Source organism: Pelophylax lessonae (genome assembly GCF_965119305.1).
Source record: "Pelophylax lessonae genome assembly, chromosome: 8".
Taxonomy (NCBI): Eukaryota; Metazoa; Chordata; class Amphibia; order Anura; family Ranidae; genus Pelophylax; species Pelophylax lessonae.
The window spans coordinates 264252936-264279289 of NC_138775.1; the positions used below are offsets into that span (position 1 = coordinate 264252936).

Consider the following 26354-nt stretch of genomic DNA (forward strand, 5'->3'; position numbering starts at 1 on the left):
CGGGAAGCGTGCCTTCGCTCTTCTAATCATCATATTTTCTTGCAGAGTGTTTATTTTCCTATGCTTGTAAATCAGATTTTATATAATTAAATCCATCATGCAGCAGAGACCACAGAGATTCTCAGGGAAGATGCCAAACCAACTCAATAAAAGGCCTCATCCAGCTTTTTGGGTGCCAACTGGAAGGGACGGGGCAGAGCTCACCAAGAGGTTGTGTAATCCCAACAATGAAGGATAAACAGCACAGAAAATATTTCTACTATGCAGAAAGAACATAATTAATCAAAATAATACAATCCTTGCGGGTCAATGGGTAAAGGGTAACTCCAATTTCATGGGAGAAAAATAAAATAGCAAATATAAAAAAAAAACATATACAATTGTGACATAAGTCAACTGAATGTTATAAAAAAGTTACCTTTCCTTTTCAATTTGTCACACAGGCACAGAGAGATCATGTGTTTCAGCTGAGCTGAAACACCGATCTGTCTGTACCTGTCACAGAGCCCCCCCCACAGTTAGCAAGCACAAATAGGCATACATTTAACCCTTTGATCACCCCCAGTATTAACCCCTTCCCTGCCAGTGTCATTTATACAGTAACAGTGCATATTATTTAGCACTGATTACTGTATTAGTGTCACTGGTCCCCATAAAGTGTCAAAAATATCAGTTAGGGGTCCGATCTGTCCGCAACAATGTCGCAGTCCCACTAAAAATCACCAATCACATTACTAATAAAAACAAAAAAATAAATAAAAAGTCCAAAAATCTATCCCAACAGTTTGTAAACGCTATAACTTTTGCGCAAACCAATTCAAAAATGCTTTTTGGGATTTTTTTTTTTTTTTACCAAAAAAAGAGCCAGGCCAGGTAGGAGAGAGAGATGCAAGGAAGCTTCAGGGGTTGGGGTTGCACACTGTGCAAAGAACACTCCTAAACCTTGCACTCTGTACACTGCACAACCCTGAATCTTGCACTCTTTACACAGCATATCCCTGAACCCTGCACTCTGTACATGGCTCACCCCTGAACCCTGAACTCTGTACACAGCACACTCCTGAACCCTGCACTCTGTACACAGCACACTCCTGAACCCTGCACTCTGTACACAGCACACCCCTGAACCCTGCACACTTTACACAGCATATCCCTGAACCCTGCACTCTGTACATGGCGTACCCCTGAACCCTGTACACAGCACACTCCTGAACCCTTCACTCTGTACACAGCACACCCCTGAACACTGCACTCTGTACACTGCACACCCCTGAATCTTGCACTCTGTACATGGCACACGCCTTAACCCTGCACTCTGTACATGGCACACCCCTGAACTCTGCACTCTGTACACAGCACACCCTTGAACCCTGCACTCTGTGCACAGCACACCCCTGAATCTTGCACTCTGTACACAGCACACGCCTGAATCTTGCACTCTGTACGCAACCCACCCCTGAATCTTGCACTCTGTACGCAGCACACCCCTGAACCCTGCACTCTGTACGCAACACACCCCTGAACCCTGCACTCTGTACACAGCACTCCCCTGAACCCTGTACTCTGTACCTAGTGCACTCCTGAATTCTGCAATTTTTACATGGCATAGCGCACCCCTGAATCCTGTTCATAACGCACTCCTGAACCCTGCACCCTGTACATAAATCACTTGTTAACCCTGCAACCTGTACATAATGCACTCCTGAACTCTGCATTCTGTACATAGCACACCCTTAAACCCTGCACTCTATAAACAGTGTAATCCTGAACTCCGCATTCTGTACGGAGCCCAACCCAGATACCACCGGTGCTTTGAGGGCAACTATACTGGTGATGCGGTCCATGATGAAATTGAGTTTGACACTCCGGACCTAAAGGATCTGCTATTGACGGCGTGGTGCCAGATGCCCCAGCACACCATCAGAGGTTTAGTGGAGTCCATGCCTCGATGGGTCAGGGCTATTTTGGTGGCAAAAGGAGGACCTACACAATATTAGATGGGTGGTCATTAAGTTATGTTTGTTTATTTGGTAATTACAAACAGAAAAGGGTCTTGCAAACACCCGTAAAATGGTATATATGTTACTCTGACCACGGCTGAATATGCAGTAATCATAATGAAAGAAAATTGTTTCTTTTTAAGAAACGGTTATTTCTTTGTTCTGTCAACTGGAAACAAAGGTTTGGCTGGACGGCTAACATATGCTGAGACAAAGAATAACCAGAGGTCACTTTGAAGGTTGGCGGTCCCTGGGGTCCAGCCCGAGGACAGCATACAGGAAGATCAGGAGCTGAGTGTAGCAGAAACAGATGTTGCAGGCAGCACAGAGACACCGGCCTGCTATGTAACCTTTGCAGCAGCGGTGACTCTGGAATTCCACGCTGCCCCATTTCCTGTCTGCCAGACAGACATCCCGCACTTTGACTGCGTGCCAATACAGCTGCACAAGCTACGGAGAGTCTGTCCCCTTTAATATGTCATGCAGATACCCCAATACATTCACAGGCAATGCAGAAATCATTTATAACATGATCCGTGTTTTCATAACACCGGCAGCTTCTATAGGCCTCAAGCCCACCGGACGCATGAGGCTGTATATAGTAACCTGCGGGTATATTTCTGCTCTCAGGATACACAACTGCCACGTATGGAATGAATAACCGTATGCGGGTTTACATCGCTACTTGTTTAACCACTTACCTACTGGGGTTAGGCTCGGTTCACACTTATGCGATGCGGGAAGGCTGCGAATTCGCAGCCTGTTCCCGCATCGCAAACGCACCCCTGGCAGTTCACACTGCCATATGCGATACGCTAAGGGGGGTCAATGTAATGTTAACGACACCCCCAGTTTGATCGCATATCGCAGTGCGATCTTACAGTTCGCACAGGATCGGATCGCACAAGTGTGAACCACTGTGCGATCCGATCCTGATGCGGCTCAAAAAAAGGGTCCTGTGCGTCTTTGCTGCGGGTGCAGTGCGAATTTAGCCATACAAATTGTATGGCTGAATTCGCACTGCACACCTGATCGCATGTAATGAAGGAGCAGCGCGCTCCGATATTACATGCGATCGCCACAGCCGCACTAGTGTGAACCGGCACTCATTCTGTATTTTTGCTGGAATTTAATCTAAACTAGAGCGGCACGATTCTGGATAAAACGAGAATCACAAATTTCACGATTCTCGGCGTAACATCATCTTTCACATTATACAAAAAAACTGGGCTAACTTTACTGTTTAGCTTTTTTTTTTATTCAGTGAAGTGTATTTTTTCCCAAAAAATTGTGTTTGAAAGACCGCTGCGCAAATACAGTGCGACATAAAATATTGTAACGACCGCCATTTTATTCTCTCTTGGTTCCCGGAAGAAGCCGAGTTCTGCCAAACATGTTGAACCACATCTACGAACTTCATTGTGTACATACGTAATGGCGCAGTCTGATCTGCGAATGTGATTTTATTGTATCCATGTTTTTTAGAATATTTGGAACATAATACATTTTGGAATTTTATATAAAATCCTTGGTTGTATATGCTCACCTCATTGACGTCGTCACTCCCTGAAAAGTCCCCTTACTTCTAGAGATACAACCTCTATATACTGTGGATTAACCGCTTCCAGACCGCCCACCGCCGATTTACTGCGGTAGAGCGGCCCTCCTGCGCGAAACGACGTAGGTCTACTGCACCTGCAGCTAGGGGGCGAGCGAGCACCGCCGGCGGCACGCTCCCGCCACCACTCAGCTGTGGGGACTCTGATTGCTGCCTGGCACCCGCGATCGCTCCCCGCTGAGAGAGAAGAACGGTCAGCTGTTGTAAACACAGCTGACCGCTCTTCTCTCTGGAATGATCACAGAGCGCCTGTGATCCCTTCTATATAGGATCACAGGTCTCTGTGATCATTTTACAAGCCCCGCCCCCATACAGTTAGAAACACGCCCCTAGGTACACATTTAACCCCTTGATCACCCACAATGTTAACCCCTTCCCTGCCAGTGTCATTATTATAGTAAGGGTCCTTTTACACGAACGATCCGATCAGATCCGCCTGTCAGTTTTTCGGGCTGACCTGATCAGACCCTCCATACATCCCTATGGGGCAGCGAGGGGCAGCTGAGACATCTCCGCTGACACCCGCTGCTATCTGCTTCTGATCCCACCCCTGAAATCCGGACGGATGGAAACCCACCCAGCGGATCGGATGAGAACGGACAGGAGGTCCGCTCTCATCCGATTTCCCCATAGAGAGCAGCAGGGACCTGACAGCTCCGTCTCCGCACACAGAGTGGATACGGAGCTGTCATACGCCTGCTCAGCGGGGTTTGGCAGATCGATCCCCCCGCTGAGCAGAATGGACTCCATCGGTGTATGCGGGCCATGTGAATTGACTCTAACAGTGCATATTTTTAGCACTGATTACTGTAGTAGTATCACTGGTCCCCCCAAAAGTGTGAAAAATGTCAGTTTGGGTTTGGAGTCAGATCTGTCCCCCGCAATGTCGCAGTCCCACTAAAAATCGCAGATCACCGCCATTACTAGTAAAAAAAAAATTTAAAAAAAAACAATAAAAATGACATAAATCTTTCCCGTAGTTAGTAGACGCGGTAACTTTTGCGCAAACCAATCAAAATATTTTTTTTACCAAGCATATGTAGCAGAAAACAAATTGGCCGAAAATGTTAAAAAATTTAGATTTTTAAAATTTTTTGGGGGGAATTTCATATAAAAAATGTGAAAAATATTGTTATTTTTGCAAAATTGACGCTCATTTTTTGTTTATAGCGCATGATCAAAAAATCACACAGGTGATCAAATACCACCAAAAGAAAGCTCTGTGTGTTGGGTAAAAAGGACGTCAAATTCGTTTAGGTACAGCGTCGCACGACCGCGCAATTGTCTGTTAAAGTCACGCAGTGCCGAATCGCAAAATAGGCCCTGGTCAGGAAGGGGGTAAAATCTTCCGGGGCTTAAGTGGTTAAAGGGGAAAATCTTCCAGTGCAGAAGTGGTTAATGTTTGAATTGGGATGTGGGAGGGAAAGACGCCTCTAGAGCCGGTAGAAAACATATTATACTGTATCTGAGCGATTAAAGCCATATGCCTATGGCCAGAGAATTTCTGCATCCAGGGTTCTATGCCTGTATGCATGCGCAGGTTTATGTAGTAGCATTATAAACCCGCCTACAGATTTTCATTATTATGGCCATCCATACGCGGCAGCTGTAGCTCAAAAAACATCATTTTTAATGCTTTGCATTAAAATGTGGAATTGTCTGTTTTTATTTTGCAAGGTGTGAAGCAAGAACTTTTATTGAAACCAATGAGAGGTAAGGGAGCTAGAGAAGAAAGTGTTAACAGTGAGCCCCATGGCGTTCCCGTGTGGGTTGAGATGGAAGCTGTGCACATGTGAAGGCCATGGACGGGCTGTGGTTTCACAGTACACTCTCCAGCTGTGAAAGGACACATCCCCATTGCTGATTAGAACCAGCCGTCTGCCAGGCAGCACATCAGTGAACACCAACACATTTCACTCCTTAGTAAGAACCGTGCACAGTGTTACTGCTTGGGCTGTAGGGATGTATCAGGATTGGCCACATGCTGCTTCTCTACAACCCTCTGATTCCTATTGAATTGTAATGCCCCTTTCACACAGGCTTTCCGATCGGGTCCCTGTCAGTTTTTCAGACGGACCTGATCGGATGCTCCATGCACCCCTATGGAGCAGTGGATGTCAGCGGTGACCAGGGGAGGACCGGGCCAGGGGGCAGGGGGGCAATTGCCCCCTGGGTCACTCTGATGTCCTGTAAAAAGGCTGCACCACTTCTACCACAGACATGCCTTAAGGATTCCTGGTAAAGAGAAGTAAAAAGTCCCCACCGCTGACCTACTGAGTGCAGGTTGAAGGCAAGGACAGAGCACAGGCCTCCCCCCCCCCCCCCCCCAACATGGGTGGTGTTAACCACTTAAGCCCCGGAAGATTTTACCCCCTTCCTGACCAGGGCCTATTTTGCGATTGGGCACTATGTGACTTTTAACGGACAATTGCGCGGTCGTGCGACGCTGTGCCTAAACGAATTTGACGTCCTTTTTTTCCCACAAACAGAGCTTTCTTTTGATCACCTGTGCGATTTTTTGATCATGCGCTATAAACAAAAAAAGAGCGTCAATTTTGCAAAAATAACAATATTTTTGAAATTTCCCAAAACAAAATGTAAAAATCAAAATTTTTTAACATTTTAGGCCAATTTGTTTTATGCTACATATGTTTGGTAAAAAAAAAAAAAATCGCAAAAAGCGTATTTTGATTGGTTTGCGCAAAAGTTATTGCGTTACTAACTAAGGGAAAGATTTTTGTAATTTCTGTTGTTTTTTTTTTTTTTAACGCGTAATGGCGGCAATCTGCGATTTTTTTTGCGGGACTGCGACATTGTGGCGGACAGATCGGACCCTTGACTGACATTTTTGACACTTTTGGGGTTACCAGTGACATTACTACAGTAATCAGTGCTATATATATGCACTGTTACTGTAAAATTACACTGGCAGTGAAGGGGTTAACTTTTTTTGAGAGGGAGGGGTTAAGTGTGTCCCTAGGGGCGTGTTTCTTACTGTGATTGGCTGTGGCTTGAGGTGTAAGAACAGAGATCAACGGTCCTACATAGTAGAACCGTATGATCACTATTCCTACACAGGGGAGAATGACAGGCGGCTTTGTTTACACTAGCCGCCTGCCTTTCTTCTGCTGTAACGGACAATCGCGGGGGGGTCCGTGAGTGAGCGGGAGCGCGCCTCTGGCGGCGCACGCTCGCTCCCTAGAGCCTCACAGGCTAGTGACGTAGCTTCCCCCCAACCGCCCCCTGCTGGCCAGGTTGAGAACCCAGATTCAGCCGATGAGTAGAGAGTACCTGAAGCGGAGCCTCAGCCTGGATTGGGGGTCAGGAGGAGGACGGGAAGAAAGAGAATGGGAGGGGGGCCAAGTTGCTGCACCATGGGCCTCTGGTTTGTACTTGCCCCCTGGGCTGAAAATTGCCAGTCTGCCCCTGGTGGTGACAACCATATTATCACATGTATTTATTTATGCTTTAGCGCAACACATTTACCTTGGATTTGTTTGCTTTTTTGTGTAGTGGGATCACAATTTAGTGTTTGCAGCTTTATCACGGATTTATTTTTGATATTGTACATTTATTGCGCTGATAGATCTTTACACTTTTGGGTCAGCGATGACACGTCCACCCGCTGCTCTCCGATCCTGTCCGTGAAATCCAGATGGATGGAAACCCTAATTTCCATCCGTCTGGAGGATCGGATCAGATAGAATCAGATAAAAACGGACAAGCCTTCCATTTTCATCCGATCTCCCATAGAGGAGAGCGGGGATCTGACAGGTCCGTCTCTGCAAAGTAAGCGATCGATCCCCGCTGAGCAAAATCCTTTGCTGTGCATTTTGTGTTTTTGCAGATGCAAGTTTACAGCCAGTTTGCTGCGATTTGCGTTCAGCAATTTTTTTGTGGGGGGGGGGGGGCAATTTGTTGTAGGGCAGGTTAAAAAAACGCAAAGCGCAAAACATAAATTGTGGCAATTGACCACGGCAAGTCGGAAGCACCGCTCGCCACTCTGCAGAGAGGACGCGCAGCCCGCACCAGCCGACCACTGACCACCACTGCTTTTTACTTGTACAAATCTCTTGCTTTTAAAACCCACTATTGTGGGTAATAAACTAATCTGTAGATACTTCACCATCTGGAGCTTCTTTTTCCTTTGCAATTGGCCCATATCTCGGTGTGAGGAGAAGCCTGTTACCAGCCCATAGGAGCTTAAAGGGGAACCCATCCCAGCCCAGGGGGCAAAAAAAGCACGAGTGGCCCTAGTGCTGTAAGGCATATAGGACCCATTGGTTCTGGTAAGTGATTTCATCTACTCACAAATCACGAGGGAACGGATTGATGTCACAGAATTTATGGACACCCATGCTTGAGCACTTGCACCTTTGAATCGTTGAATCATACAGTCACAAAGGACTCCTTTGATTACTTTGAGCACCATAGTCACCTAAAATTTCCTTGGACTTTATTATATGTGATCAGTCACGTTATATTATTTGTCTGTTTTTTGAACATATATTGTATTTATTTATTTATTTATTCGCTATTTATTTAATTTATGAAGTCACTCATTTAAATATTGGGGCACATAATATTTACAAGATACTAAAATTTCTTTGCTAACAGGACCCAGTCTTCAGTTAGCTCTTCAGTCTAGTCTTCAGTCTTGTAGTTAGCTTTTTTGACCTAAGAGCTGAACATTTGTCATAACATCGCGCCTGGCCCCAGTAGTTGTAAACACTGCCGTGTGTTCAGCTAGGAAGCCTGAGATCGTTTTTTTTTTTTCTGATCTTTCCAGCCTAAGGCCCCTTTCACACACTCCGTCCATCGGATGGAGTCCGTTTTTCTCAGTGGTGGATCGATCCGCCGATCCCCCGATCCCCCGCTGAGCAGGAGGATGACAGCTGTGTCTCCGCGCTGTGTGCGGAGACACAGCTGTCAGTTCCCCATACATCTCTAGGGGGGGGGAATCGGATGGGAACGGACCGTCGGTCCGTTCTCATCCGATCCCATCCGATCCGATCCGCTGGACGGATGGAAAATAGGGTTTCCATCCATCCAGGTTTGACAGATCAGATTGGATGTCAGCGGACATGTTTCCGCTGACATCCGATGCCCCATAGGAATGCATGGGGGGACCGTTCAGATCCGCCAAAAAAACGGACAGGCGGATCTGAACGGTCCGCCTGTGTGAAAGAGCCCTAAAGGAGAGATGTGGGGTCTCATGTAGGGTCATGTCCTATTCCTATTACATGGGATGTTTACATTCCTTGTAATAGGAATAAAAGTGAAAAAAAGGAAGAGTGTAAAAACAAAAAAGATAAAAATAAAATAAACAATAAAAAATAAATAAAAGAATAAATAATAGACTGCCCTCAAATATGAACTCCAAGACAAAGAAAATCAAAGAAAGCCAATCAAATATAACATAAAGTGAAACACTGTGCTCAAAAAAGTCCCAATGTTGGTGAGTATAATCCGGGCGACTGTTCAAACTCCTCTACGATCATCAGACAATATGCACCAGTGAGTACGTGTCCCTTTATCCACCAACAAACACATGTACAAGCCAATCACCAGAAATATTTGACCCCCATTACAGGTAGTCAAATTCAGCAGGGCAATACTCCATAGACCTCTGGGTTTGTCCTGTTTTCAAAAAGACGAATGATTCCAAGTATACAAAGACAGGGGACACCGTTCTGCGTTCCACCAGCGTTCCAAGAAGCGCCGTCCCTTAGTCTTCCAACAAGACAATGATCCAAAACATAAAGCAAAATCTACAATGGAATGGTTCACAAATAAATATATCCAGGTGTTAGAATGGCCAAGTCAAAGTCCAGACCTGAATCCAATCGAGAATCTGTGGAAAGAACTGAAAACTGCTGTTCACAAACGCTCTCCATCCAACCTCACTGAGCTCGAGCTGTTTTGCAAGGAGGAATGGGCAAAAATGTCAGTCTCTCGATGTGCAAAACTGATAGAGACATACCCCAAGTGACTTACAGCTGTAATCGCAGCAAAAGGTGGCGCTACAAAGTATTAACTTAAGGGGGCTGAATAATTTTGCACGCCCAATTTTTCAGTTTTTTATTTGTTAAAAAAGTTTGAAATATCCAATAAATTTCATTCCACTTCATGATTGTGTCCCACTTGTTGATTGTTCACAAAAAATGACAGTTTTATATCTTTATGTTTGAAGCCTGTTTGTAGAAAAAGGTCGAAAAGTTCAAGGGGGCCGAATACTTTCACAAGGCACTGTATGTACATAATTTTTTTATATATATATATATATATATATTTTTTTTATATTATATATATATTTTTTTTAATATTATATACTGTATATATATATATATATATATATATATATATATATATATATATATATATATATATTTTATATATATATATATATTTTTTTTTTTTTTAATATTATATTTTTTATATATATATATATATATATATATATATATATTTTAGCAGAGACCCTAGAGAATAAAATGGCAATCGTTGCAATATTTTATGTCACATAGTATTTGCACAGACTTGCTGGCTGGAAAGCCTAAAAAAAGAAAACGAAAGCAGCCATCACATCTAAGAATTGGTAAGCTGCAATATAATAAATACGGTAAATAATAAATGTTTGCTTTTGGATTTTATACCCCTTTAATAAAAAGGGGATTAAAAGAGACTCTTAACCCTCTTTTTAACCCACCACAGTACATATACTGCGGCCCAGCAGCAGCTATAGGCACAGTGACGTACTGGTACATCGCCCCCTGTTTCTGGGTTTCAGGTGCGGTGATTTGACAAAGCGGGAATTCATCAACAGATCCCTGCCAATGATTCATGGCTGGGACCTGCTGATTGACTGTGTCGAATCCCAGCCCGGAGCCCTGTGTTGATATACAACACAGAGCTCTATACAGAGGGAGCGATCGCTTTCCCTTTTTTACCTTTGCAGGGAAAAGAAAGAAATGGATGTATCGTAAAAAGCAGCCCACATTGCACACATTAACACTTGTTAGGCACACAGTAACCCTTTGATTGCCCCTAGATGTTAACCTCTTCCCAGCCAGTGTCATTAGTACAGTGACAGTGCACAGGACTGCTGTTAGAAGTCATAGGGCATTGTACAGCATCCCTGACTGGGTCCCCCCAACCTTGCCTAAACCCCACCCACACCCCTAGGGTGCAGCGAAACAGCATCACTGACTTTAACCCCCCCCCCCCCCCCCACGCCCTGAAAAATAAAAAATAAAAAGTCCCACATCCTGGGCCCCTCTTTTGAACTGATTAGTCCCAGAGAAATGGAAGTTAAACCCTGGAAAACAAGTAGGAGGGGGAAAGGGGGGGGGGTGTGATCTAGTAAAATCCATTTACTAATTTAGGAAAAAATGAACAATAAAGTTTAATTAATGAGGTCTGGGCCCAGTACAACAGGACAGGTTGTACTGTTTAATCAGCAACCCTGACAGTGCATATTATTAGGACCGATCACTTCATTAGTTTCACTGGTAAAGTCAGTTAGTCAGTTCCCACAAAGTATCAGTTGGTGTCAGATTGTCTGCCGTACTATCACAGTCCCACTATAAGTCTGCCGCCATTTCTAGTATAAAAAAAATAAATAAATAAAAATAAAAATTCCAGAATATATACCATAGTTCGTAGACACTATAATTTTCACGTAAACCAACCAATATACACTTATTAGGATTTTTTTTACCAAAAATATGTAGCAAAATACATTTTGGCCTACCGTAAATTTATAAAGAAATTAGATTTTTTTTTTTAACATTTTTTTATTGGATATGTTTTATTTATTTTTTGGTTTATATAATAAAACTTAAAAAACAGTGATCAAATACCACCAAAAAAAAATCTCTATTTGTGTGAAAAGAAAGATATAAATTTTAGTGTGAGAGGGAAAGGAGGGGAATGCTACAGCAAAAAATACATGGCACTATCCCCAAATAAATCAAATAATTCCCTCCAATATCTATCTAAGTAGATGCTATCAATTCTGCAATAGCAGGTCTCGTTGTTCAATTTTTTTTTAAACATGTTCACATATTGGGCATTGTTCATCACAATAAATCCCCCCCCCCCCCCCTGTCCGCTGGTTTTACAATTATATTCGTATATTTAGACAGATTTCATAGGGCTTCCTGCTCATTAGAATAAAAGTTATTTTTAGATTTTAAAGGGGTCATATGTTCAATTTCCCGGGTGACCATTGTAACAAAAATATCAACCCTAGAATTAGTAGGATTGGGAAATCTAGTGGATTTTTTCTTGAAAGATTTTAAGTTAGTTGGTGAACGTATCAACGTAGAGGATGCGCCTAACCTATCTTGATCATCCTTCCAATTATTGAATATTATGTATTCAATTTGTTACTTGGCCTTATGTGTATTATGTTTGTCTATGTAGTGCATATAATCCTGGATCCTGAGGAAGCCCCTGAATAGGGCAAAACGCGTCAATCCTTAGGTATTTACATGCTATCTTTCGGATCTCACCTTAGGTATTTACATGCTATCTTTCGGATCTCACCAATATCGAGTTCATTATATATATACTGGATCATAATATTGTTGTACTGTCCATATAAAATGTTTTTTAACTTTCTATACATTAATCAGTTATTACATTTTTTTTATTTGGATTTTTTTATAAATTGTTGTTTACATCATCATTAGGCACCATAAAATCTCTACTTTGTCCATGTCATTTTCTCCCTTTGGAGAGCGGACGGGAAACCCCATAAATAAAGATATACATTTTGTTTGTGTACAGCTTTGCATGACCGAGCAATTACCAGTTAAAGTAGCGCAGTGCTTAATAGCAAAAAAATGGCCTGGTCGTGAAGGGGGTAAAATCTTCCGGAGCTCAGATGGTTAAAAAGTTAACACAAGGCGGCTGGAAATGCTTGGCAACACATGTGCGGGAGTTTTCAGATGCTGCCGGTATGTGCGGACTTTGAAGGTCGCAATTTTTTGCAGAACGTGAATCGGGGGAGGTGAGGAACATAAAGTGAAAACAGAGAACAATACAAAGCGGAATGAAGACAATTCCATCTACTCCATACACAAGATCAGTAATCTTCACTGCTAATGTATCCGCCGTGTACACAAAGATCAGAGATGTTTATAAACAATGTAACTTTTATATAATAATAATAATCCTGACAGCTGTACCACCACCAGGATAAATGACTACACGGGGTTCACACCAGAATGCGGCGCTGTAAAGCTGCATTCACATGTCAGCGTATTGATCGGCGATTCTGCCCGCGATCCGGAAATCATTGCAAATCGCGGGACGCCTGTGCATTGCCCGTGATTTGCAATAGCACCCCAAACGCTGTGCGATGTTGCCGCGATTTCCGCCTGCCGAATCGCGGTAACATCGCACAAAAAAAATCGCGGGACGCATTACGCCCAAAAAAGTACAAGAGCTTCTTTGGAGCGTAATGCGTCCCGCAATTTTTTTGCGATTCTGCCCGCGATCAATACGCTGACATGTGAATGCAGGCTAAGGGCGTGTTCCATGCGCATTTCTCACATGGCATTCAAATCACACAGCTTTTGCGATCTGGAGCAGGTGGCAATACATTGTTAACGGCGCCCCAAATGCAGATTGCAAAGGCACTGCACTTTCAGGCACCAGATCGCATGGTACTGCAGATCTGGTACTAGATTTATGCTAGGAGGGACATTTTTTTTGGGGGGGGGGAGAGGATTTGTGCTAGTAGGGATGATTGGGGGACATTTGTGCTAGGAAAGTGAAATTTGGGGGGTGGGGGGTTGTGCGAGGATGGGAGATTGGGGGAGGGGAGTTTGTGCTGGGAGGGGGGCTTTTAGGGTCGGAGAATTTGTGCCACAGATGTTTATTTGTATTTTACAAAACATTATGAGAATTATAATATACAGTACTTCACAAAAGTGAGTACACCCCTCACATTTATGTAAATATTTTATTATATCTTTTCATGTGACAACATGAAACGGCTGTCTCCATCCTGCAATGCATAAATACTGGTAGAGAAGGCTGGTAATTATTCATGAACATGAAGAACCCCCACTATACAGAGACACCCCCTATATACTATATATACCATGAGAGTGCTAGCCCACCATATTTACAGAGGGATTCCCCATATATACTAAGATCCTACTAACCTGCCATATACACAGAGTCCCCTATGTACAGTATCTCACAAAAGTAAATATTTTATTCTATCTTTTCATGTGACAACACTGAAGAAATGACACTTTGCTACAATGTAAAGTAGTGAGTGTACAGCTTGTATAACAGTGTAAATTTACTGTCCCCTCAAAATAACTCAACACACAGCCATTAATGTCCAAACTGCTGGCAACAAAAGTGAGCAAATAAGTGAAAATATCCAAATATCCAAATTGGGCCCAACTAGCCATTTTCCCTCCCCCGTGTCATGTGACCCATTAAGTGTTACAAGTTTTAAAGTGTGAATGGAGAGCAGGTGTGTTATATTTGGTGTTATCGCTCTCACTCTCTCATACTGGTCACTGTAAGTTCAACATGGCACCTCGTGGCAAAGAACTCTCTGAGGATCTGAAAAAAAGAATTGTTGCTCTACATAAAGATGGCCTAAGCTATAAGAAGATTGACAAGACCCTGAAACTGAGCTGCAGCATGGTGGCCAAGCCCATACGGCATTTTAACAGAACAGGTTCCACTCAGAACAGGCCTCGCCATGGTCGACCAAAGAAGCTAAATGTATGTGCTCAGCGTCATATCCAGAGGTTGTCTTTGGGAAATAGAGGTATGAGTGCTGTCAGCATTGCTGCAGAGGTTGAAGTGGTAGGGGGTCAGCCTGCCAGTGCTCAGACCATACGCCGCACACTGCATCAAATTGGTCTGCATGGCTGTCATCCCAGAAGGAAGCCTCTTCTAAAGATGATGCACAAGAAAATCTGCAAACAGTTTGCTAAAGACAAGCAGACTAAGGACATGGATCACTGGAACCATGGCCTGTGCTCTGATGAGACTAAGATAAACGTATTTGGTTCAGATGGTGTCAAGCGTGTGTGGTGGCAACCAGGTGAGGAGTACAAAGACAAGTGTGTCTTGCCTACAGTCAAGCATGGTGATGGGAGTGTCATGGTCTGGGGCTGCATGAGTGCTGCCGGCAATGGGGAACTACAGTTTAATGAGGGAACCATGAATGCCAACATGTACTGTGACATACTGAAGCAGAGCATGATCCCCTCCCTTCAGAAACTGGGCCGCAGGGCAGTATTCCAACATGATAAAGACCCCAAACACACCTCCAAGACAACCACTGCCTTGCTAAAGAAGCTGAGGGTAAAGGTGATGGACTGGCCAGACCTAAACCCTATTGAGCATCTGTGGGGCATCCTCAAACAGAAGGTGGAGGAGCACAAGGTCTCTAACATCCACCAGGTCCGTGATGTCTTCATGGAGGAGTAGAAGAGGACTCCAGTGACAACCTGTGAAGCTTTGGTGAACTTCATGCCCAAGAGGGTTAAGGCAGTGCTGGAAAATAATGGTGGCCACACAAAATATTGACACTTTGGGTCCAATTTGGACATTTTCACTTAGGGGTGTATTTACTTTTGTGGCCAGCGGTTTAGACATTAATGGCTGTGTGTTGAGTTATTTTGAGGGGACAGCAAATTTACATTGTTATACAAGCTGTACACTCACTACTTTACATTGTAGTAAAGTGTTATTTCTTCAGTGTTGTCACATGAAAAGATAGAATAAAATATTTACAAAAATGTGAGGGGTGTACTCACAGTCAGTTCAGATGTAAAAGTCTCTTGAGCTGGCCATACATTTTACAGCCTGGCTGTACAATCTCCCTTAAATCCACCAACAAGTATGTAGTACAAGAGCCTGCCTGATTGGATACAAACTACCATGTTACATAGTTTTTGTAAATCTAAATTTGATTGTACAAAGATTGTATTGGCAGATTGTAACTGGTGTGGTGACCCCAAAATCATCTCTTTACCTTTGTTGCCTTTTTCTGTGTGTCCCTCTGAAACTGGTTTCCTGACTGATTTCCCTGACATCCCCGCTCACTACCATCACCTTGTACACTAGTATTAGTGTGTGCTAGTCATTGAGACTCTCTCTATGGGCAGGGCAATGGCAGGTGCTCAGGACTTAGCCCCAAAGTCAGTGTTAGTAACAAAGTGAATCTGCTTTCAGAGGGGTGCCCAGAGGAGTCTTTCCTGGGTGACAAAGTAAGAGCAGACAGGTTGGGATGACTGGTAAGGTAAGAGCAGACAGGTTGGGATGACTGGTAAGGTAAGAGCAGACAGGGGTGGATGACTGGTAAGGTAAGAGCAGACAAGGTTGGGATGACTGGTAAGGTAAGAGCAGACAGGTTGGGATGACTGGTAAAGTGAGAGCAGACAGGTTGGGATGACTGGTAAGGTAAGAGCAGACAGGTTGGGATGACTGGTAAGGTAAGAGCAGACAGGGGTGGATGACTGGTAAGGTAAGAGCAGACAGGTTGGGATGACTGGTAAGGTAAGAGCAGACAGGGTGGATGACTGGTAAGGTAAGAGCAGACAGGTTGGGAATGGGATGACTGGTAAGGTAAGAGCAGACAGGGGTGGATGACTGGTAAGGTAAGAGCAGACAGGTTGGGATGACTGGTAAGGTAAGAGCAGACAGGGTGGATGACTGGTAAGGTAAGAGCAGACAGGTTGGGATGACTGGTAAGGTAAGAGCAGGCAGGTTGGGATGACTGGTAAGGTAAGAGCAGACAGGTTGGGATGACTGGTAAGGTAAGAGCAGACAGGTTGGGATGACTGGTAAGGTAAGAGCAGACAGGGGTGGATGACTGGTAAGGTAAGAGCAGACAGGTTGGGATGACTGGTAAGGTAAGAGCAGACAGGGGTGGATGACTGGTAAGGTAAGAGCAGACAGGTTGGGATGACTGGTAAGGTAAGAGCAGACAGGGGTGGATGACTGGTAAGGTAAGAGCAGACAGGTTGGGAATGGGATGACTGGTAAGGTAAGAGCAGACAGGGGTGGATGACTGGTAAGGTAAGAGCAGACAGGTTGGGATGACTGGTAAGGTAAGAGCAGACAGGGTGGATGACTGGTAAGGTAAGAGCAGACAGGTTGGGAATGGGATGACTGGTAAGGTAAGAGCAGACAGGGGTGGATGACTGGTAAGGTAAGAGCAGACAGGTTGGGATGACTGGTAAGGTAAGAGCAGACAGGGTGGATGACTGGTAAGGTAAGAGCAGACAGGTTGGGATGACTGGTAAGGTAAGAGCAGGCAGGTTGGGATGACTGGTAAGGTAAGAGCAGACAGGTTGGGATGACTGGTAAGGTAAGAGCAGACAGGTTGGGATGACTGGTAAGGTAAGAGCAGACAGGGGTGGATGACTGGTAAGGTAAGAGCAGACAGGTTGGGATGACTGGTAAGGTAAGAGCAGACAGGGGTGGATGACTGGTAAGGTAAGAGCAGACAGGTTGGGATGACTGGTAAGGTAAGAGCAGAAAGGTTGGGGTGACTGGTAAGGTAAGAGCAGACAGGTTGGGATGACTGGTAAGGTAAGAGCAGACAGGTTGGGATGACTGGTAAGGTAAGAGCAGACAAGGTTGGGATGACTGGTAAGGTAAGAGCAGACAAGGTTGGGATGACTGGTAAGGTAAGAGCAGAAAGGTTGGGGTGACTGGTAAGGTAAGAGCAGACAGGTTGGGATGACTGGTAAGGTAAGAGCAGACAGGTTGGGATGACTGGTAAGGTAAGAGCAGACAGGTTGGGATGACTGGTAAAGTGAGAGCAGACAGGTTGGGATGACTGGTAAGGTAAGAGCAGACAGGTTGGGATGACCGGTAAGGTAAGAGCACACAGGTTGGGATGACTGGTAAGGTAAGAGCAGAAAGGTTGGGATGACTGGTAAGGTAAGGGCAGACAGGTTGGGATGACTGGTAAGGTAAGAGCAGACAGGTTGGGATGACTGGTAAGGTAAGAGCAGACAGGTTGGGATGACTGGTAAGGTAAGAGCAGAAAGGTTGTGATGACTGGTAAGGTAAGAGCAGACAAGGTTGGGATGACTGGTAAGGTAAGAGCAGACAGGTTGGGATGACTGGTAAGGTAAGAGCAGACAGGTTGGGATGACTGGTAAGGTAAGAGCAGACAGGTTGGGATGACTGGTAAAGTGAGAGCAGACAGGTTGGGATGACTGGTAAGGTAAGAGCAGACAGGTTGGGATGACCGGTAAGGTAAGAGCACACAGGTTGGGATGACTGGTAAGGTAAGAGCAGAAAGGTTGGGATGACTGGTAAGGTAAGGGCAGACAGGTTGGGATGACTGGTAAGGTAAGAGCAGACAGGTTGGGATGACTGGTAAGGTAAGAGCAGACAGGTTGGGATGACTGGTAAGGTAAGAGCAGAAAGGTTGTGATGACTGGTAAGGTAAGAGCAGACAGGTTGGGATGACTGGTAAGGTAAGAGCAGACAGGTTGGGATGATTGGTAAGGTAAGAGCAGACAGGTTGGGAATGGGATGACTGGTAAGGTAAGAGCAGACAGGTTGGGAATGGGATGACTGGTAAGGTAAGAGCAGACAGGGGTGGATGACTGGTAAGGTAAGAGCAGACAGGTTGGGATGACTGGTAAGGTAAGAGCAGACAGGTTGGGATGACTGGTAAGGTAAGAGCAGACAGGTTGGGATGACTGGTAAGGTAAGAGCAGACATGTTGGGATGACTGGTAAGGTAAGAGCAGACATGTTGGGATGACTGGTAAGGTAAGAGCAGACAGGGGTGGATGACTGGTAAGGTAAGAGCAGACAGGTTGGGATGACTGGTAAGGTAAGAGCAGACAGGGGTGGATGACTGGTAAGGTAAGAGCAGACAGGTTGGGATGACTGGTAAGGTAAGAGCAGACAGGGGTGGATGACTGGTAAGGTAAGAGCAGACAGGGGTGGATGACTGGTAAGGTAAGAGCAGACAGGTTGGGATGACTGGTAAGGTAAGAGCAGACAGGTTGTGATGACTGGTAAGGTAAGAGCAGACAGGTTGGGATGACTGGTAAGGTAAGAGCAGACAGGTTGGGATGATTGGTAAGGTAAGAGCAGACAGGTTGGGAATGGGATGACTGGTAAGGTAAGAGCAGACAGGTTGGGAATGGGATGACTGGTAAGGTAAGAGCAGACAGGGGTGGATGACTGGTAAGGTAAGAGCAGACAGGTTGGGATGACTGGTAAGGTAAGAGCAGACAGGTTGGGATGACTGGTAAGGTAAGAGCAGACAGGTTGGGATGACTGGTAAGGTAAGAGCAGACATGTTGGGATGACTGGTAAGGTAAGAGCAGACATGTTGGGATGACTGGTAAGGTAAGAGCAGACAGGGGTGGATGACTGGTAAGGTAAGAGCAGACAGGTTGGGATGACTGGTAAGGTAAGAGCAGACAGGGGTGGATGACTGGTAAGGTAAGAGCAGACAGGTTGGGATGACTGGTAAGGTAAGAGCAGACAGGGGTGGATGACTGGTAAGGTAAGAGCAGACAGGTTGGGATGACTGGTAAGGTAAGAGCAGATAGGTTGGGATGACTGGTAAGGTAAGAGCAGACAGGTTGGGATGACTGGTAAGGTAAGAGCAGACAGGTTGGGATGATTGGTAAGGTAAGAGCAGACAGGTTGGGATGACTGGTAAGGTAAGAGCAGACAGGTTGGGATGACTGGTAAGGTAAGAGCAGACAGGTTGGGATGACTGGTAAGGTAAGAGCAGATAGGTTGGGATGACTGGTGCTGTTTTGCTTTACAACTCAGTTTCAAGTGTCAGATTTTCTACATAAAAAAATCTGAGATGATTCACATTTACTGGAGGAAACGTTCATGTTTTTACAATGATATATTCATCCCTCATACAGACTTCTAGCAGCACTTCACTTTATTACCTTTCCTATGACTCACCCATCACCCCCACCACCACCACCTAACATCACACGCTCTACTGAGGATGAAGATCAATGGATGGGGGAACTCTAACTTTATTTGTAGAAAGCAACGCTCAGATCTCACCCCAACTTCAGTGTCCCCAACTGTCACTCGGACTAGGCATGGTGTCACTCAGATCACACTCACTTATCTGTCACTGCATTCACCCTCAGCTGTCACTCCAATCTCACTCTCAGCTGTCACTCCAATCTCACTCTCAGCTGTCACTCCAATCTCACTCTCAGCTGTCACTCCAATCTCACTCTCAGCTGTCACTCCAATCTCACCCACAGTTGTCACTGTGATCTCACACTCAGCTGTCACTCCAATCTCACTCTCAGCTGTCATTCCAATCTCACTCTAAACTGTCACTCCAATCTCACTCTCAGCTGTCACTCCAATCTCATTCTCAGCTGTCATTCCAATCTCCCTCTCAGCTGTCACTCCAATCCCACCCTCAACTGTCACTCCAATCTCACTCTTAGCTGTCATTCCAATCTCACTCTCAGCTGTCACTCCAATCTCATGCTCAGCTGTCACTCCAATCTCACTCTCAGCTGTCACTCCAATCTCACTCTCAGCTGTCATTCCAATCTCCCTCTCAGCGGTCACTCCAATCTCATTCTCAGCTGTCACTCCAATCTCATTCTCAGCTGTCACTCCAATCTCACTCTCAGCTGTCATTCCAATCTCCCTCTCAGCTGTCACTCCAATCCCACCCTCAGCTGTCACGGCAATCTCACCCTAAGCTGTCACCCAGACCTCAGGCTTAGCTGTCACTGCGATCTCACCCTCAGCTGTCACTGCAATCTTACTCTCAACTGTCACTCCAATCTCACTATCAGCTGTCACTCTAATTTCACACTCAGCTGTCACTCTAATTTCACACTCAGCTGTCACTCAGATCTCACACTCAGTTGTCACCTATATCCTACACTCAGATGTCACACAAATCTCACACTCAGCTGTCACTCGACTCTTACAGTTAACTGTCACTCCAATCTCACTCTCAGCTGTCATTTCAATCTCATTCTCAGCTGCCACTGCGATCTCACACTCAGACCCCACATGGCTTTCATACCTGTTCCATATATCTGTCCATCCAAAGCTGATTCTACACCTAAAATACCTCTACAGTGCAGAGGTTTTAGTTTTGGATAGGTAAGGAATGGGTAAAGTGAGAAAATACATTGTAGCCTCATTCCTTTTATTTATTCTCATTCCTTTTATGAAATCTGAGCTCTGAGAATTATTTGTATTGCATGCTTAGCCCAGCTTGGCACAATGTAAGTATGTATTGTATATCTCCCACCTGATAGGCCGCTGTGGAAGCTGACAATTATTGTAGTATTCGGCGCTGCTGCAGTGATTGTCGTGACCTTCTGGGTCCTGAGCCAAGCGGGTTCCCCTCTGCACACTGACCACAGGGGGTCGCTCTCTCAGCACTGTTGCCATTCATAGAACACTTTGTTTTTCTTTTAGGTTCTCTAACTGGACGGGGTGGAGAGAAGTGACTTAACGATCTCCATCCTGTCCAATCAGAGGACACCTTTGATAGAAGTAGAAGACTTTCTGTTAATGGCGATGAGTGACAGACAATCTCAGTAGTAGCGCCCCCCACCAGAGGGATTGTCGGCTTCCCCTGGGGTTCATCAGATATGGATATTGGGGAGAAATGTGCATTGGGTTGCGGCATGCATAGTGATGTGTTTTAGTAAATCTGGCATGTTTTATTCTGTTGCCTTTTTTTGTCCTGTAAAGAAATAAATAGCGCTCCAAAACAGGATTGTGATGCTGTAGCACCTTACTCCTGAGCTCAGAACCAGAACCCCCTCCCCCTGTCCACTCATTCAACGGAACTCACACTTGGCATCCCAAATGGCTGAGGCCTTGCCGCCCTATAACACCGGGGAAGTCTGAAACAACCAGAGGGCGCACCGGCCCAGTGCATTATCCTCAATAAAGGTTTTATTCAATTGAAAAAAGTATCTACTCACAAACAATGGTTATAACACAGTGTATCCAATCCAAACATCAGGAACAATCTGTGTCGGTACACACTGCCCTCAATGGATGATGGCTGACGCGTTTCGAGGCTTAGCCCCTTCCTCAGTGGGTACCGACACAGATTGTTCCTGATGTTTGGATTGGATACGCTGTTTTATAACCATTGTTATAAAACTGACACAATCGTAGGATTTTCTGATAGTGTGTACACAACTTTCCACCTTCTGAATGAAAATTTCCAAAGGGACAAACTCCAAATTTTTTTTCGTAGGGAACCAAACTAACGATTTTTGTTCAATGTATACCGTTTTTGGACTATTTTTGGACAAGAAAAATCAGAAACAAAGGACTGCGCATGATCAGAAACCATAAACAACAAAAAAAAAATCATTTGTCGTACGAGATCTCTCAAACATTATTTCCTTCCTTGGTTCCGACTTGCTGTGAAACGAGGAAAATCGGACGATTGTTCTGAGAATTTTCTAAAAGTGTGTACTCCACACAAAGAATCTCACATTGAACTATCACTCCAACCTCACACTCAACTGTCACACCGGCCTCACATTGAACTGTCACTCCAATCTCACATTGAACTGTCACTCCGATCTTACACTCAGCTGTCACTCTGATCTCACACTCAACTGTCACTCCGATCTCACACTAAGCTGTCACCCTGATCTCACAGTCAGCTGTCATTCCGATCTCACACTCAACTGCCACTCCGGTCACACACTCAACTGTCACTCCGATCACACACTCAACTATCACTCCGATCACACACTCAACTGTCACTCTGATCTCACACTCAACTGTCACTCTGATCTCACACTCAACTGTTACTCCGATCACACACTCAACTGTCACTCTGATCTCACACTCAACTGTCACTCCGATCACACTCAACTGTCACTCCGATCTCACACTCAACTCTTACTCTGATCACACACTCAACTGTCACTCTGATCTCACACTCAACTGTTACTCCGATCACACACTCAACTGTCACTCTGATCTCACACTCAACTGTTACTCCGATCACACACTCAACTGTCACTCCGATCTCACACTCAACTGTTACTCTGATCACACACTCAACTGTCAATCTGATCTCACACTCAACTGTTACTCCGATCACACACTCAACTGTCACTCTGATCTCACACTCAACTGTCACTCTGATCTCACACTCAACTGTCACTCTGATCTCACACTCAGCTGTCACTCTGATCTCACACTCAACTATCACTCAGCTCTTTGGCTCTGCAGTCACTCCAATCTCAACTGTCACTCTGATCTCACACTCAACTGTCACTCTGATCTCACACTCAACTGTCACTCTGATCTCACACTCAGCTGTCACTCTGATCTCACACTCAACTATCACTCAGCTCTTTGGCTCTGCAGTCACTCCAATCTCAACTGTCACTCTGATCTCACACTCAACTGTTACTCCGATCACACACTCAACTGTCACTCCGATCTCACACTCAACTGTTACTCTGATCACACACTCAACTGTCAATCTGATCTCACACTCAACTGTTACTCCGATCACACACTCAACTGTCACTCTGATCTCACACTCAACTGTCACTCTGATCTCACACTCAACTGTTACTCCGATCACACACTCAACTGTCACTCCGATCTCACACTCAACTGTTACTCTGATCACACACTCAACTGTCAATCTGATCTCACACTCAACTGTTACTCCGATCACACACTCAACTGTCACTCTGATCTCACACTCAACTGTCACTCTGATCTCACACTCAGCTGTCACTCCGATCACACACTCAACTGTCACTCTGATCTCACACTCAACTGTCACTCTGATCTCACACTCAACTGTTACTCCGATCACACACTCAACTGTCACTCTGATCTCACACTCAACTGTTACTCCGATCACACACTCAACTGTCACTCCGATCTCACACTCAACTGTTACTCTGATCACACACTCAACTGTCAATCTGATCTCACACTCAACTGTTACTCCGATCACACACTCAACTGTCACTCTGATCTCACACTCAACTGTCACTCTGATCTCACACTCAACTGTCACTCTGATCTCACACTCAGCTGTCACTCTGATCTCACACTCAACTATCACTCAGCTCTTTGGCTCTGCAGTCACTCCAATCTCAACTGTCACTCTGATCTCACACTCAACTGTCACTCTGATCTCACACTCAACTGTCACTCTGATCTCACACTCAGCTGTCACTCTGATCTCACACTCAACTATCACTCAGCTCTTTGGCTCTGCAGTCACTCCAATCTCAACTGTCACTCTGATCTCACACTCAACTGTTACTCCGATCACACACTCAACTGTCACTCCGATCTCACACTCAACTGTTACTCTGATCACACACTCAACTGTCAATCTGATCTCACACTCAACTGTTACTCCGATCACACACTCAACTGTCACTCTGATCTCACACTCAACTGTCACTCTGATCTCACACTCAACTGTTACTCCGATCACACACTCAACTGTCACTCCGATCTCACACTCAACTGTTACTCTGATCACACACTCAACTGTCAATCTGATCTCACACTCAACTGTTACTCCGATCACACACTCAACTGTCACTCTGATCTCACACTCAACTGTCACTCTGATCTCACACTCAGCTGTCACTCCGATCACACACTCAACTGTCACTCAGCTCTTTGGCTCTGCAGTCACTCCAATCTCAACTGTCACTCAGCTTTCATTCTCAGCTGTCACTCTGATCTCACAGTCAATTGTTACTTCGATCTCACACTTAACTGTATCACAGACCTCACACTCAACTGTCATTCTGATGTCACACTCAACTGTCACTCAGCTTTCATTCCCAGTCGGGGATCTCTCGCAGGGATCGGCGGATGTCTCGGTCAGTATTAGTGGATCGGCCGATGCTCTCTTACCTTCAGGATCCCGGCCATGTCCCCGCCGATCCTCCTCGGTGCAACCTCACAGCAAATCCTCCGCTTACACTGCGGCCATCCGAGCAGCAGAGGCCGCCTCACCCCCCTCCCTCCCCGGCCAGCCAGCCAGACACCTCCCCGGTCACATGGGGCTCCGACTGGGGGGTCTCAGCATCTTCTCCGCCCGAACCGGCGCCAGTCCATCCCCCTCCTGTCACCCCCAGACCCCCCTCCCGGGGTACGGCGAGGGGCGGAGCGCCGACAATACAGAACCGAGCCGACCTTCTCCTACCGGAGATCTGTACCGGCTATACCGGAGCCTGACCGTCCTCCCCTCCTCCCCCTACCGGAGATCTGTACCGGCTATACCGGAGCCTGACCGTCCTCCCCTCCTCCTTATACCGGAGATCTGTACCGGCTATACCGGAGCCTGACCGTCCTCCCCTCCTCCTTATACCGGAGATCTGTACCCCCTATACCGGAGCCTGACCGTCCTCCCCTCCTCCCCCTACCGGAGATCTGTACCGGCTATACCGGAGCCTGACCGTCCTCCCCCTACCGGAGATATGTACCGGCTATACCGGAGATATGTAACCCCTATACCGGACACTGCCCGTCCTCCCCTCCTCCTCCCACCGGAGATATGTACCGGCTATACCGGAGCCTACCCGCCCTTCACTCTTCCTACATCACTGCACCCTGTACTGGAGATATGTACCCAACTCTACCGGAGACCTCCCGTCCTACACCCCATATACACCGGAGACCTCCCGTCCTACCCTCCGTATATACCGGAGACCTCCCGTCCTACACCCCGTATATACCGGAGACCTCCCGTCCTACACCCCGTATATACCGGAGACCTCCCGTCCTACACCCCGTATACACCGGAGACCTCCCGTCCTACATCCGTATATACCGGAGACCTCCCGTCCTACATCCGTATATACCGGAGACCTCCCATCCTACACCCCGTATATACCGGAGACCTCCCGTCCTACACCCCGTATATACCGGAGACCTCCCGTACTACACCCCGTATATACCGGAGACCTCCCGTCCTACACCCCGTATATACCGGAGACTTCCTGTCCTACACCCCGTATATACCAGAGACCTCCCGTCCTACACCCCGTATATACCGGAGACTTCCTGTCCTACACCCCGTATATACCAGAGACCTCCTGTCCTACACACCGTATACACCGGAGACTTCCTGTCCTACACCCCGTATATACCAGGGACCTCCTGTCCTACACACCGTATACACCGGAGACTTCCTGTCCTACACCCCGTATATACCAGAGACCTCCTGTCCTACACACCGTATACACCGGAGACTTCCTGTCCTACACCCCGTATATACCAGGGACCTCCTGTCCTACACACCGTATACACCGGAGACTTCCTGTCCTACACCCCGTATATACCAGAGACCTCCTGTCCTACACACCGTATACACCGGAGACTTCCTGTCCTACACCCCGTATATACCAGGGACCTCCTGTCCTACACACCGTATACACCGGAGACTTCCTGTCCTACACCCCGTATATACCAGGGACCTCCTGTCCTACACCCCGTATACACCGGAGACCTCTCCTCCTACACCCTGTATACAACCGAGGCCTCCCACCCAACACCCGTATATACTGGAGACCTCCCTTCCTACACCCCCTATACACCGGAGACCTCCCACCCTACACACCGCATACACCGGAGACCTCCCGCCTTACACCCCATATACACCGGAGACCTCCCGCCTTACACCCCCTATACACTAAAGACCTCTCCTCCTACACCCTGTATACACCGGACACCTCC

The 26354-nt window shown here is 46.0% G+C and overlaps 1 protein-coding gene across 1 annotated transcript in view; it reads right to left on the minus strand.

Annotated features, from left to right (window-relative positions):
• Nucleotides 1-24754, minus strand: part of ST6GALNAC3 (ST6 N-acetylgalactosaminide alpha-2,6-sialyltransferase 3) — a 541180-nt gene extending 516426 nt beyond the window's left edge. The window contains exon 1 of the mRNA XM_082266229.1: nt 24531-24754. Within this exon, the coding sequence (XP_082122355.1) occupies nt 24531-24548 (18 nt within the window). The 5' untranslated portion in view covers nt 24549-24754. The remainder of the gene's footprint in view (nt 1-24530) is intronic.
• Between the last annotated feature and the right edge of the window lie 1600 nt (nt 24755-26354).